Below are 13632 nucleotides of genomic sequence, written 5' to 3' on the forward strand. Positions count from 1 at the left end.
GCCCGGTCCACAGGGGCACCCCAGCCGGCTGCGGGCGTCCGGGGCCCGGCCTCAGCTGGCCAGCTCCTTCCCAGAGGCCGTCTGGTTTAGGGTCTTAGAGGGCAGAGTCCCTTTGGAGGTGTCACATGAGAGGCTGGGCTGGCAGGTGCCAAGGAATCTTCCAGAGCTGGAGTCTGTGAATAGGCTCCTGGGGTTGGGGTCTGGGCGGGGGCTGGACCTTGTCCAAGGCTGGTTCTCTGGAGCTGAGTGTCAGGTCAGTTCTGACTCACCCTGTGGGTGGGTTTGTGGGATTGAAGCCTTTAGGTTACAGCATGGCCCCATCCCCCAAGGGAGGCTCTGTTGGCTAGCGGGGGCTTCTCCACCGGCCTCTAGTGATCCAGGGACCCCAGAGTCAGGTGGAGGGAGGGCAGAGGCCTGGGGTTCTGGGACGGACGGGCACTCACCTTGCACGCACCGAGCTCTGCTCTGCTCTGCTCCTGGCTGCGTGCTGGGACACAGGGTCCCTCATGGTGAGTGTGGGTCACTCACTCCAGGGGCTCAAGCCAGCCAGTGGCCGTGACCAAGAAGAATGAAGGCCTCGTTGGGGAAGCGTGCGAGCTGGCTGCTGTAGGCGTCCATGGCGGGAGGCCTGCAGACTGGAGACCTGGAACCCTTCAGTGCAGTGCCGTCTGGGATGGTCCTGTCCCTTTCCTCCCACCATGGTCTGGGCGACCAGAGCAGAGGAGGAACAGGGGACCCCGTCTTGGGAAACTCAGACTCGGCATGACGCACCAGTTGCCCCCGCTGGCTTGGGACTGAGGCGTTTCTGGGACATGGGGCTTTCCAAGTAAAAATGGGGACAGTTCCAGACAAACCGGGATGGCTGTCACTCTCCCTTTATGTGTCCCTGGAGGCCAGACAGACTCATGCGGGACCTTGACCTGGAGGAAGGGAGGGAAGATGCTGGATGGGGGGCAGCAGCGTGGGGATGGGAACCGCAAGGTCCTGGGAGCCCCCCCTCCAGCCCCCTCAAGGGACACCTCGCCCTGACTTCCATACTTGGGAAGGAACAACAGCTTCAAAGGAGGGGTGTCCATCCAGGGATGCCAGAGGGGAAGTGGGCAGCAGCTGGTGGTCTGGCCTGGCAAGGGCCTCCGAGGGGGAGTGGGAGGGCAGATGGGCTGCCAGACTCAGGAAGAGACGGGTCTTTGAACTTCCCAGGAGAGCAGAGCTCAGGGAGAGCAGCCCCATACCTGTTCCCCAGGCTGCGGTGTGGAAACCAAGGCAGAAGTGACAAGAATACGTTTTGGTCTCCCAACAGGCACATGCCTGGGGGGCCTGGAGGTTTGCAATGCCTCTTAGGTACCCGAACCTCCCCCAAGCACCGCCTCCTTCTGTCCTGGCCCCGGGTCCCCCACCTGAAAGGGACGACACCATGTCTGACCATCCAATTCCACACCCAGTGTCTTCTAGAACCTCTGTCCATTGGAAACCCAATAGAGAATCCATCCGGAAAGGAGCAGGAAGGACTTCCAGAAAGGCAGAAGTCATAAGCCCATGCACTCCTTCCTACTCTGGAGACCCCCTTGGCCGTCATCCGGCCACCTCCCCCTGCCTGGATGGCACTTTTAAGGTGCCTGGGTATTTGGTGTCTCCTGGGGATGGCCACACCGACATCTCAAGAATCAAGAAGCAGCAGCCTCCCTTCTGTGCTCTGGGCACCCTGGAAGCTGGCTGGGTGAGATTCTAGGGGATCTGGCGCCTCCCGCCCCGAGGCCCCTGGTCCCCTGCTCTGTTCAGGGATGGTTGGATCTTGCACACATTTCGGGGAAGCTGAAGAAGAGGGAGTGATAGCCCCAGCGACTCACCCTGCCCCTTGCCCCCACGGTACTCGGCACGAGTCCTAGCCCTTAAAGTCCTCCCTGGGGCCTGTTCCATCAGGCAGTTGGCCACTCCGCAGGCCAGCAGCCCCAGACCTGCCCTGGTTTATTCACCTGTTTTGGACTCCACCCACCAGCCTGGAAGCCCCTGGAGGGGAGGCCCCCCCCCCCCGAGGTCCCAGGGAAACACTCCTAGCCTAGATCCTGATTGGACATTGGAGGAGGACGGCCCGCTCAAGGTCACACTGCCAACAGGGGCCTGCCAGGCCACCATAGCTAATGTCCAACCCAAGGCAGTCACTTGCTCCACTATTTTCCATAAATCAGCATCCAGAGCATCCGGGGAAGGCGGCTCCGCAGGGGGTCCGGCAGCCCATAGGGCTGGCAGGGTCTGTGCTCAGGGTGGAGCCCAGGGGTTATGCCTGGGGCTCCAAGGTCAGACCCTCTGGGCTGGCATCTCTGTGACTTCCCAGGTCTCGCTCGACAAGGGGCTCGTCCTCTCAAGGCTGTTTCCCCACCTGTGAAATGGACAAGACCAGTCCCTGCCGTTTAGGAGCGTGAATGAGATAATGGGCATGTAAGGTGCACGGCACGGGGCTCCCCGACCCAGCACAGAGAGGGTGCCCACAAGCGTCCAGCCCGGGGCTGGCTGCGGGCACTGCTGAGCGCTGGGCCTGAATGTTCGATGGATGCAGGCCTGCCAGAGTCACGGTCACCTGCATCCCGTGGCGCCCCCCGGACCCTGGAAGGGGTGCTGGTGCTGTCCAGGCTGCCGAGTGTATAAATACCATCCCACCCTGCCCGGCAAGTTATTAGGGAATGCACGTGACTTGGGGGGGGTTCTGAGTCCCCCCACCAGCCCATGTGCCTGCGCTCAGAGCAAATGTCCAGTTTACGATACAGTGGCAGCTGGAGGGGCCGCTGGTTGGGGCTGTGCGTGCCCACTCCTCCGGGTCAGCAGAGAGACAGTGACGACAGGGAGCGTGCTGGCCACTGTGCCCGGTGCGTGTGGACATGGCCCCGGAGCCTCCTCAGGAACCTGGCAGGGGAGAACGCAGAGGGACAGAGAGGTTAAGCGACTTGCCCATGGCCACACAGCCAGTAAGAGGCCATTGCTCTGCCTGATTCCGAAGCCCCAGGCTTTGTGCCTCGGCTAGGCAGTGCTGCCTACTTGCCCCCCGCCCCAACCCCCTTGCCCCGTGAATGCTGTCGGCACGGAGTGGCCAGCAGTGGAAGAGCCAGGGGGCTGCCAGGAGGAATCTGGGCCCACCAACACCCTGGGGGTAGCTGTGGTCATACCCTCTGTCCCCCCAGCAAAGGCCTGCTCCCCTCCTACCGGCACTCCAGCCCCTCCTGGTACCACCCTCCCCGATGCATCCTGCCCTCTCCTTCATCACGCCCCATGACCCAGGGGCCCAGCGCTCTCAGAGCTCGTCCTTCCGGGCCCCCAGCCCTGCCCTGGCCTGGGGCACCATCGTTTCCTGCCCACCTGACTTCCATGATTCCTCACCCCTGCTCCCGACCTCTGCTCACGGCACCTGCGTCCACCATTAAATCTCAGGACCCTGGACCCCAAGCCGGAAGCCTCCAAGGCTCCTCGATGCCTTCAAGAAGTCACCAGCTCCTGGGCTGGGGTCCCAGGCCTCACATGCCTGGCCCCCGAGGCCCTCCCCGGCAATCCGATTCATTCTGGGCTCACTCGGTACCAGCCGTGACCGGCATGGCCACCTCCCTGCCTGGGATCCCAGCCCCTCCCAGGATCCCCCTCCTCATCCCAAACCTGGGTGGGCTCTGATGGGGGCTCCTGCTGTACCCTACTTCCTGCCATCCTAGCACAGAGCACCTGGGTAGCGATTGGAGGCAGACCCAGGCCTTCCCTGCTGGCCCACGGGGCTCCCTTCAGCTGCAGGTGGATCTTTGGGGGGCAGCTGACAGAACCTGTGGGGCACAGACTTCTCTCCGGGCTTGCTTTCCTGTCCGCTGCTAACCCTAACTCTAACCCTAACCCTAACCCTAACGGTGGGGCCAGGGCTCCCCGCGCAGAGATGGAGTTACGGTTCCTGGGTCAGTGGGCCCAGTTGTGAGAAGTCGTGGGAGCGGGTTGTTCTTGACCGAAGGCGCGGGTGAGAGTGTCCGCGGGAGGCCGTCCAGGCTCCAAGGCAGGGGCCCACCAAACCGGGGAGGCTGAGGCCAGACTCAGGGCTCTCAACTGCCCGATGGCCCAGGGCTGTGACCAGCAGCACTAATGGGGGGAGAGGAGTCAGATGGGGGGGAGGGGCAGGGCAGGAGCAGGAAGAGGAGCTGGGGATGAGGAGGAAGGGGAGGGGGCTGAGGAGCCGCAGGGGGAGGGCACGGGAGGGGCCAGGCCTCACTTTGGGTCTTTAGCCTGGTTGAGGCTCCCCTTCCTCTCCCTGCTCCTTGGCCCCCTGGCCCCCTGCCCCCCTGCCCCCCGACCCACTGGAGACAGGAGAAATCATGTGTTATTTCCCAGAGAGGTGTGGGTGACAGCCCCCCCAAATACCTAGGGGTGATGGGGACTTTTTTTGAGAAGGAGGCTTTCCACCTGCACAGCCCTGACCGGCCACATTGGGCAGCCCGCCCCCCCAGTTTAGACTTGAGGAGACTTGAGGTCCCAGAGAGCAAGGCCCTTGCCCAAGTTCCCCACCAGGTGAGGGCTGAATGGGGTGGGCTGAGGGCGGCTCTGGGGTCCACCTGGGCTCTCTTTGCCAGTCCCCAGCCTGCGGGCAGGTGGGTGGGCTCCTGGCTGCAGTGTCGTCCATGGACACCAGGGGGCAGCAGGCGCCCAGCTTTCCGCCTCAGGGCCTCTGGCCAGCGGCCTCGGGGCTCAGGGGCTGTCACCTCTGACGCCTCAGCAGACCCCCGAACCATGCCTAGGCCATCAAGGGAGGTGGGGCACAGGCGTCCCTTCTGCTGAGTCCCTACTCTGTGTGGCCTGCAGGGCTGGGCCACTTCTCCTGCCTGACGTCGGTCTCCACCAACCACTGCTCACCTTTGAAACCCAGCTGGGGGGAGGGGGCGGGGGAGGTGTGGTGAACGGATGGGGGGAGGCTCTCCTTCCCTGGCCGTGGCCGCCCGACTCGCTCTGGGGCCTGTCACACACTGCCCAGCCCGCACACACGGCGTTGTGCTCGCTGCCCCCGAGGCCTGGGGAGACCCCACCCCTGGGCCCGGTGGGCGTGTGGGCTCCTGCCTCTCGCCCTGCCCTGGGGCGGTATAGGGGTGCGGGGGGGCCTCCGCGTCACCTCCCTGGCTGTCAGGCTCTTCTCGGAACACCACGTGGGTGTGTTGGAAGCACGGTGAGAGCTGGTGTCCCCAGCATGCCCTGTGGACGGGAGATGCTGACTCATGGGGTCCCCACTGGCTCAAGGAGACTGGGCAGGAAGGAAGTCGGGGGGCACCCACTCACCCACATTCATTTTTCTTGGTCTTTCCCTGGCAGAGTGAGCCTCTGAGCCCCGGGGACCTCCCTGGTCTCTGTCCTGTGGGTGCAGGGGAGGAGGGAGGCCTGGTGGGGCTCCAGACTGGCCACAGGGTGTCCTAAGACCCGCCTGAGTGCCTGTCCCCCTACCCTGGGAACCCTCCCCAGCCCTGGAGGGTCTGTCTGGAGCCTGGGCTAAGCCATGGTCAAGGGCCTCCCGGGACGGTCAGTGCTGAAACCGGAACAGTCCTGGACAAGCGGGGAGGAGGTGGTCCTTCTGCTTGAGACTCTGAGGGGAAGGGGCCCCTGGCTCGTTGTGGGGACCGGGCAGCAGAGCCCTCACGTCCAGGGCTGTTCCCTGCTCCCTCCACACCTCCCCCAGGGCCTGCCCAGCCCCTCCTGCTAAGTCCCGGGGAGTGAGGACCCCCGGCCCGGCCCAGACGGGAGCACAAGGCAGCCCCTGTAATCCGAGTTTTGGATTCCCGTTGTGCGGCATGTGGACGCGTCACCGGAGGGAGGCCGGCACCTGCGGAGGACGTGCCTGGCAGCCGCCCCGAGAACAGCCCGTCCTGGGGGGGCTGGGGGCGGGGCGAGCCGAGCGCGGGAAGTCGGTGCGGGGAGGAAGGTTCTCGCTGCGCCGGCGCTGGGCCCTGGGCCAAGTGTGCTAGGAAACCCCCCCCCCCCCAGCCCCGGCTCAGAGCTGGGCTGGCTGCCTGTCGCTGGAGGCTGGCTAGTTAATCGGTAACTCTCCACACTCCTCGGGGCCTGCGGGCCTCATCTTATGGGGGAGAAGGTGAGGCTCCGAGGGGCAGCAGCCTCCCCAGGGGTCTGGCCAGGCCTGTCCAGGCCCACTGTGGGGTGCTGCGGCCGGGGGGTGGGGAGGGTGGTGTGGGGGGTGGGGCAAGGGCTGGCCCAGCCCGGGGCTGTGGGGGAGGAGGTGGGGGATGGATGGGGCAGCGGGCCTTTGCCCTGGTGGGGTACACAGTGGACAGGCCAAGATCTACACAGGAGAGGGCAGACTGGGCTGGGCAAGAGCTTGGTCACCTCCCTAATGGGAGGCGCCTGAGGGGTCCGCCCTCCCGGGACTGGGCCACAGGCCCCCACGGATGGCCAGCCCTGGCTCCAGGTTTGGGGGATGGCGGGGGGAGGTTAACCCCGGGACTCTTGCTTTCTTTCCTCTCCTGCCTTTGTGCTCACCCGCCCCTTGTGGAAGTCCAGGGAGGGGCTCAGGGCCGGAGAAAGGCACCGATCTGCTGCCCCTGAGCGCTGAGCGCTTGCTCGACCTCTCTGAGCCTCTGGTTCCTCCCTTGCAAAACAGGCATCAAAATGCCTCTCGGTTCGGGTTCTTGGAAGGATTAAGTGAGGCAAGGAGCTGCGCCCGGGTGCAGGGCGGGCTCAAGGTGCCTGGTGCTGTCAGCCTGGGGAATGTGCCTCGGTGTCTGCAGGGCAGTCCGGGGGGCCTGCAGACAGACGCCCCTCGCAGGGTCCCTGGGGGCAGGCCGGGGGCGGGCCCCAGGACACAGGCTGCATCCTGGGCTTCCAGAAGCAGCTCCACGCGGCTCCCCAGGAGGAGGGGGCTTTGGGACACCCAGAGTGGAAGTCAGCCAGCAGGCGGCAGCACGTGGCTGAGGCCGGCGCCTCCCGCCCAGCTCTGCCACTCGCTTGGGCAAGGGTGTCTCCCCATCGAGCCTCAGTTTCCTGGACTGCAAAAGGGGCCCACTCCCTTGGCACTGGGGGCACTGCCAGGGGAAACAGCCCCGCGAGGCCCTGGGGGAGGGGGTTAGCTGCCTTAAGCCCTGGAGCAGGACCAAGTTCTTCAATCTGCCCAGGCCTGTCCACTCATCCAGAAAATGACACCCCAAACAGGCCCGTGCCATGCAGGGGAGTCGGGGGTGGGCAGCGCGGGCGGCCGGGACAGACAAGTCCCCCGCCCCCCGCATGTTAGTGGCACTCGACCCTTATTTCTCACTCCCATCTCGGTCAGGTGGGCGTGCGGAGGGAGCGCGTGGCTCTGCTCCCTGTAGTCATTCAGGGCTTCGGCCACCCAGGGGCTCTGCTGTCCCCAGGAGTCCCTCCCTGGACCCCCCCACCCCACCCCCAGTCTGGCTGGCAGAGTAGGGACAGGAGGGGGCAGGATAGCTTGGTTGGTGTGGATGGGCCCCGGGCTGGAGGGGGTGGGTGCCTTTCTGCTCTCCTGTCTGTGGCCAGCACTGGCCGAGTGGCCCCCCAGCTGCCGAGGGGCTGGGAATGTGGTCTTTGTTCTGTTCGGTGAGAGGAAGAGGAAACGGTTTGGGGAACACAGTGCTTTTGCTTGGTTGCTCCTCCACTGGACTGGGTGGTGAGTTCGGAGAGAGGTACGCTGGAGAAGCCAGCAGGGGACCGGGTGCCTGCCGGGCTCCCCCACTCCTGCGTGGGCAGGATTTGGGGTGCTGGGGCATCCCGGGAGCCTCTCCTTGCTGTTCCCCCGGGGCCAGCACCCCCTCTCTGGTTCTGCTGTCTGCAGAAACACAGAGTACAAACGTTGTTCCTTTTGTTTCTTTTTCTCCTTCGAATATATTTTTAATTACAAAAGTAGAGCTTGGTTATTGTACTCAGACAGAGGTTTGCACACTTGGGGGGGGGGCCCTTGGGGTGGAGGCCTGGGCCTTCTCTCAGACTCCCAGCCCCCAGCCCTCAGCTGTCCGCCCCCAGGTCTGTCCCTGGCTTGGGGGAAGGGACCCAGCCCCACTGTTGGGACCGGCAGGTCAGTGAGCCAATGGGTACCATCCTTGACTGGATTCAGGGTCACATACTCAGAGAAGGTCACCTCCCTGCCCTAACAAGCCCAGGAGGGGAGGTGTCCTCGTGGCCCTTGGAGAAAGAGAAGCAGAAAGCCCGGAGGGAAAGCAAAGAGAAAGCCAGGCAGCGGGTTGAGGTTGAGTCAAACCTTGCTCCCTCCCCCACTATGCGTGGCCCTGGTGGCTTCCCCAGGCTCCCGCTATCAGCTCCGTCCCCCTCCCTTCCCTGCACACAGGTGAGGCCCAGCAAGGGGATGCAGGGAAGCTGTCCCGGGCAGTGCTTGGCCCCAGCACTGCCCCGCTATTACCACACTGTGTGACACGAGGTGTGGGGGCCTGCCACTCCCAGTCCTTGGAGGCAGGACTCAATGTCACAATCCTTCAGGCTTATCACTGGGAGGGGGCTGGGACCCACCTGGCTGAGCTCAACTGGCCCCCATGGAGGTGGCAGGGTGGGCAGCAAAGGCCGTGGGAATGGCCCTCTAAGCCCACCCCCTGAACTGGACAGTGCTGGGGGAGGGCAGGGTCACACAGGGGCCCGGTGCAGGCTCGGCTCCTGCTCATTTATGAAGCACCTACTAGGTCCTCTGCCCTTAGGGAGCCGAGGGCAGACAGGTGTTCATAGTGCCAGGCAGTCCCTGCTAGGGAGGAGAGCTCGGACTCCCCTGGGTGTCTGGAGCAGGGCCTGGGAGTGGGGTGGCTTCCTTCCTCAAGGAAGGGAGCCGGCCTGGAGGCTGAATCTGGCCTGGGGGTGGGCTACTTCCCCAGCCTGCCCTCCTGGACAGCTGGAGCCAGGGCATCCGGACCTCTCGGGAAATCCTGGGGGCCACCTGGTTCCACATTCTGTGGTCACTACCGGCTGTGGCCCTGGGGAAGCTGATGTGACCTTGGCACCAGGGCTGGGCCAGGCCTGCCTCCTTCTAGCCCCAGGCCCGGTGACGTCAGCCTGGTGTGAGGAGACCACAGAGCTTGGGGGACCTTTCTCAGTTCCTCTTTACGTTCCTGAAGATACAAAATTGTAACATCTCAATGCTTATGGGAAACGTGGAATGCAGTGCACAGAAGAGAATAAAAACCAATCATGAACCATCGCTTGGTCCTCCTGTCAAGACCCCAGCACCCTGCCCTGTCCCCCCCTCCCTCCCCTGCGCCAATGCCCGCTCCTGTTTGTCTCATCCCCTCACTTCAACCCTCGCCTCCCCTGGACCCAGGATACCTCCTCCAGGACACATTTGCACACTATCACACCGTCCCATCCCTGGGGAGTCCTGGAACCCACCTGACCCTGTGGGGGAGGCGGTCTGGTTGGGGTCGGGTCAGCCTTATTTTTCTTGCTGGGCTCATGGGCTCACCCGGGACAGGGGCTGACAGCTCAGGGCTCTGCTGGACCCTCCAACAGGTGCCTGACCCTCCCCACCCCCCAGCCCAGGGCTGCTTTTAGCTTGGGCTGGGGTGGTGGGGAGGTGGCTGGAGGCAGTTCCTAGGCTCCCCGCCCCACAACAGGCTGGGCCAAAGGGAAAGCTGCAGAAAGTAATGGTCTCCCATGGCCTGGCCCTGCTGGGATGAGAGCCTCCGGGGAGCACCTGGGGCTGTGGCAAGGCCCGGCGTGTGGGGGAGAAGGGGTGTGGGTCCTGGCAGGTCCTTCCCTTTCCCCTGACAGCTGGAGTAGGGCCCTCTGGCTCGCGTGCCCCCTCATTCTCAGGGCATGTTTTCTCCCAACAACCAACAATATTTATTGGGCAGGATGACGGGGTCCTAGCCTTCCAGGACGGTGGGACAGATAAAACTCCTACAGCAGCTAGAGAGGGGCTGCCCACTGCTCACCCCCACCTCCCACCTGGGGGTGATAGGGGATAAAGCTGGCCCAGAGGATCAGTATACCCAGTCAAGGCCCTAGGCTAGGCCGGGCCAGGCCCACCCCGCTGGAGAAGCCTCTAGTGCCCTGTCCAATACCCCATCCAGGGATAACAGCCTCCAGCCAGTCTGGGCACTCAGACCTCTGGCATTGTGTGGCCGAAGCCTGAGAGGTGCCGGGCACCTGGTCCACGACGTGGTGGGCATAGCCCCGGACGGGCTCCGCCCGTTTCCCATCCACTGAGCAGGGCTGGCAGGCCCCCAGATCTGGCTCAGGACTCAAGGGGCTGAGGGTCGGCTCTCCAAGGTGTCTGAGACTTCGCCCTGTGGTGGGGGGGCGGGAAGAGTGGCTCGAGGGCCTTAGGGCCAGCAGGTGTGTTAGGGCTCCAGGTGCGCGGAACCCCGCCAGGGACTCACAAGCCCCGGGCGCCGCAGGCCGCGCGGGGGCAGCCGAAGACCCCGTCTCGCCGCAGCTAGGGACGAGATGCCCGCGGCTGGTTCAAGCCCCTTCTGCCGGCGCTGGAGGCCCAATGGTGAGCGCGGGCGGCGGGGCTGGCGCCCCCGGGGGGCGAGTCGGAACTGCCCGGACGCCGGGCCCCGCCGCGCCAAGGAGGGCGCGCCGGCCGAGGGGGCGCCCGCGCCGCCGCCGCCGCCGCCTCGCAGCCCCCGCCAGCAGACAAAGGAGCCGGAGGGGGGCGGGAGGGGGGGATGGGGCGAGGGGGCGGGGCGCCGCGGTGTCACGTTACCGCCCGCAGCGCCCTTTAACTCGGGCCCCGCCCCGCTCACCGCCCCCCGCCCGCTGCCGCGCGCGGCCCGCGCCCCGCCAATCGGCCCGCGCGCCCCGCCCCGCCCTCGGGTGGGTGTGTGCACGCGGCCAATGGGCGGTGCGCGGGGGCCGGGCCGCCAGCGGGGCGGGGGCAGAGCGGCGCGGGCCAATCGCCGCGGTGTTGTTGAAACTGAAAATACTACATTATGCTAATCGCCGCGGGGCCCCCGCGCGGGGGGGGGGTGGGACCCTCGCGTATAAAGGGGCGCGCGAGGGCTGGGCGTTCCACAGGCCAAGTGCTCTGCGCTCGGTAGGTGCCAACCAGGCCCGAACGAGCCGAGCGGGCGAGGACAGGCACTGAGGGGGCGCGGCCGCCGGCCGGACGACACCGCAAGCGAGACTCAGGAGCAGCCCAGGGCCCGACAGCCAGGTAGCCGCCGCGCCCGCCCTCCCGCCGCGTCCCTTTGCAAATGCAGACTCCGACTGCGCGGGGTCTCACTTGCGCCCGGCCTCCGCCCTCCTCTCCTCTCTTCCTCCTCCTCCTCTTCCTCTCCTCTCCTGTCCCGTGGCCCCGGCCCGCGCCGCCCCGGGCCAGGTTCGACGTGTGTCTCCGCAGCGCATTGGCAATGGAGCGCCTTGTCGCCCGCCGCACCTTTCCCCTGTTCGCGCGCACCAGCGCCTGCCGCAGCCTCTTCGGGCCGGTGGACCACGAGGAGCTGAGCCGTGAGCTGCAGATCCGCCTGGCCGAGCTGAGCGCCGAGGACCAGCGCCGCTGGGACTACAACTTCCAGCAGGACGTGCCACTGCGCGGCCCCGGGCGTCTGCAGTGGACCGAGGTGGACAGCGACTCCGTGCCCGCCTTCTACCGCGAGACGGTGCAGGTGGGGCGCTGCCGCCTGCTCCTGGCGCCCCGGCCCCGCCCGGAGGGCGCAGGCGATAGCCCGCCCCCCGCGCCGCCGGCCGACGAGCCCCTCGACGGCCTCGGGGAGGCGCCGGCGCCGCCGTCCGGCGGCCCGGTGGTGGCTCCCGCCCCGGCCCCAGCCGCGGCGCCGCAGGAGAGCGATGAGCAGGAGGCGGTGCCGCCGCCGCGCAGCCAGGAGCCCCTCGCCGAGCCGCTGCACTCAGGGATGTCGGGGCGCCCCGCGCCGGGCGCTGCCGCTGCCACCGGTAGCGCCGCCGCCGCCACCAATGCCGCCGCCGCCGCCGCCGCCGCCGCCGGAGGGGCTGTTGCCACCACCGCTGCCGCGGGAGGCGCCGCGATCAAGAAGCTGCCCGGGCCTCTCATCTCCGGTGAGCCCCGCGCGGCCCCGCCCCGGCCCGGCCCGGCCCGGCCCTGCTTTGTCCGGCCGGCCGGGCTCCCCCGGCCTCGGGGGCCTCCCTCGGTCCCCGCCTCCTCCCGTGGCATTAAAGGGCCAGCGGCGCGCAGGGCGCGGCTGCGCCCGCACCCCGTCCCGCCCTGCTGTTGTGCTCCGGAGCGGCTGGCGCGGGAGGGACGGGAGAGCGCGCGCTCGGGCCCCCGGGCGCGCGATCCTCGCTCTGGCCGCGGGAGCCCCTCCCCGGCGCGGCGGCGCGGCGGGCGCGGCGGGCGCGGCGCGGAGGGGGTTAAGCGCGGCGGCAGCCCCGGGGGGCTTGGCCGCGGGACAAGGAGAAATGCTTACACAGCACATTGCGCGGGCGACGTAAACAAAGCTGACCCGCCGCGGACCTCGGCGCGGGCGGGGCGGCGCCCCCACCCCGGCCCCCTCTTGGGTTCCCCTGCCGACCCCGCCCTGACCGGCTGCGCGCGCTGTCGCCCGCAGATTTCTTCGCCAAGCGCAAGAGACCCGCGCCCGAGGCCAAGGCGTCGAACGAGGTTCCCGCGGGATGCGCCGCCCCAGGCGCCGCTCCGGCCGTAGGCTCGGCGGAGCAGACCCCGCGCAAGCGGCTGCGATGAGGTGGGTACGGCCCCGCGCGCGCTGGGCGGGAGGGGTCGCCCCGCGGGGTCCTCGCGGCCGCCCTGTCTGTCTGCTGTCGCTCACCGCGCCTCTCTCCCGCAGCGTCGCGCGTAAAGAGCCCTGAGGGAGCCCGCTGGGCAGCGGACAGGACAGGAGCGCGGGGCCTCGGCTGGGACCGTCCATGTAGCAGCAACCGGCGGCAGCTGCCACCGAGCAGCGTTCGGTTTCGTGTTTAAAATTTAAAAAAAAAAAAAACTGTGCAATGTATTAATAACGTCTTTTATATCTAAATGTATTCTGCACGAGGAGTACACTGGTCCCAAGGTGTAAAGCTTTAAGAGTCATTTATATAAAATGTTTAATCTCTGCTGAAACTCAGTGCAAAAAAATGAAAAAAGAAAAAAAAAAGGAAAAAAGAAAAAAACATGTATATTTGTACAAAAAGTTTTTAAAGTTATACTAACTTATATTTTCTATTTATGTCGAGGCGTGGGCCGCTCTGCCACGCGATAGCTCGGTTATTGGTTATGCCAAAGGCACGTCACCGCATCTGGTTATCGACAAATGTAAATTTATTTTTATAGCGGACTCTGGGGGGAGGGGGTCGCTCACAAGCTGTAGCTGCCGTACAAGCCCATCTAGCTAGCAGTTCTCTTCGCGCTTTCGCTGTCTCTTTTTATTATTATGATTATTTTAAACTTGAAGACAAATTTGTTAACATGGTTCCTGAGCCGTCTGCACCACTGCCCCGGCCCCTCGTCCGCCGGGTTCTAAATAAAGAGGCCGAAAAACGCTGCAAGTCAGCTCCGTGTGTGCGTGAACTGCCTCCAGCCTCCTTCTCTGGCACCCCCAGAAGTTAGGGAGATAGGACAGCGGACACAGGGGGCAGCCCAGCTTCTTTTTAGGCCACCCGTCCCAAAGCGACAGGGACTTTCTCCTGGTAGGGCAGGCCCACCACCACCTGCTGCAGGCCCCTAACTTAGGGATGAGCGGCCCCGCCCTC

General features: G+C 65.6%; 1 protein-coding gene across 1 annotated transcript in view; it reads left to right on the top strand.

The window, feature by feature from the left end:
- Nucleotides 1–13432, top strand: part of CDKN1C (cyclin dependent kinase inhibitor 1C) — a 17409-nt gene extending 3977 nt beyond the window's left edge. Inside the window, exons 3-6 of the mRNA XM_035013526.1 lie at nucleotides 11010–11125; nucleotides 11291–11985; nucleotides 12495–12629; nucleotides 12732–13432. Of these exons, the coding sequence (XP_034869417.1) occupies nucleotides 11010–11125; nucleotides 11291–11985; nucleotides 12495–12628 (945 nt within the window). The 3' untranslated portion in view covers nucleotide 12629; nucleotides 12732–13432. The remainder of the gene's footprint in view (nucleotides 1–11009; nucleotides 11126–11290; nucleotides 11986–12494; nucleotides 12630–12731) is intronic.
- Nucleotides 13433–13632: the final 200 nt, after the last annotated feature.

This window comes from Mirounga leonina, unplaced genomic scaffold (assembly GCF_011800145.1).
Source record: "Mirounga leonina isolate KUSES-001 unplaced genomic scaffold, KU_Mleo_1.0 Mir_166, whole genome shotgun sequence".
NCBI classification, from domain to species: domain Eukaryota; kingdom Metazoa; phylum Chordata; class Mammalia; order Carnivora; family Phocidae; genus Mirounga; species Mirounga leonina.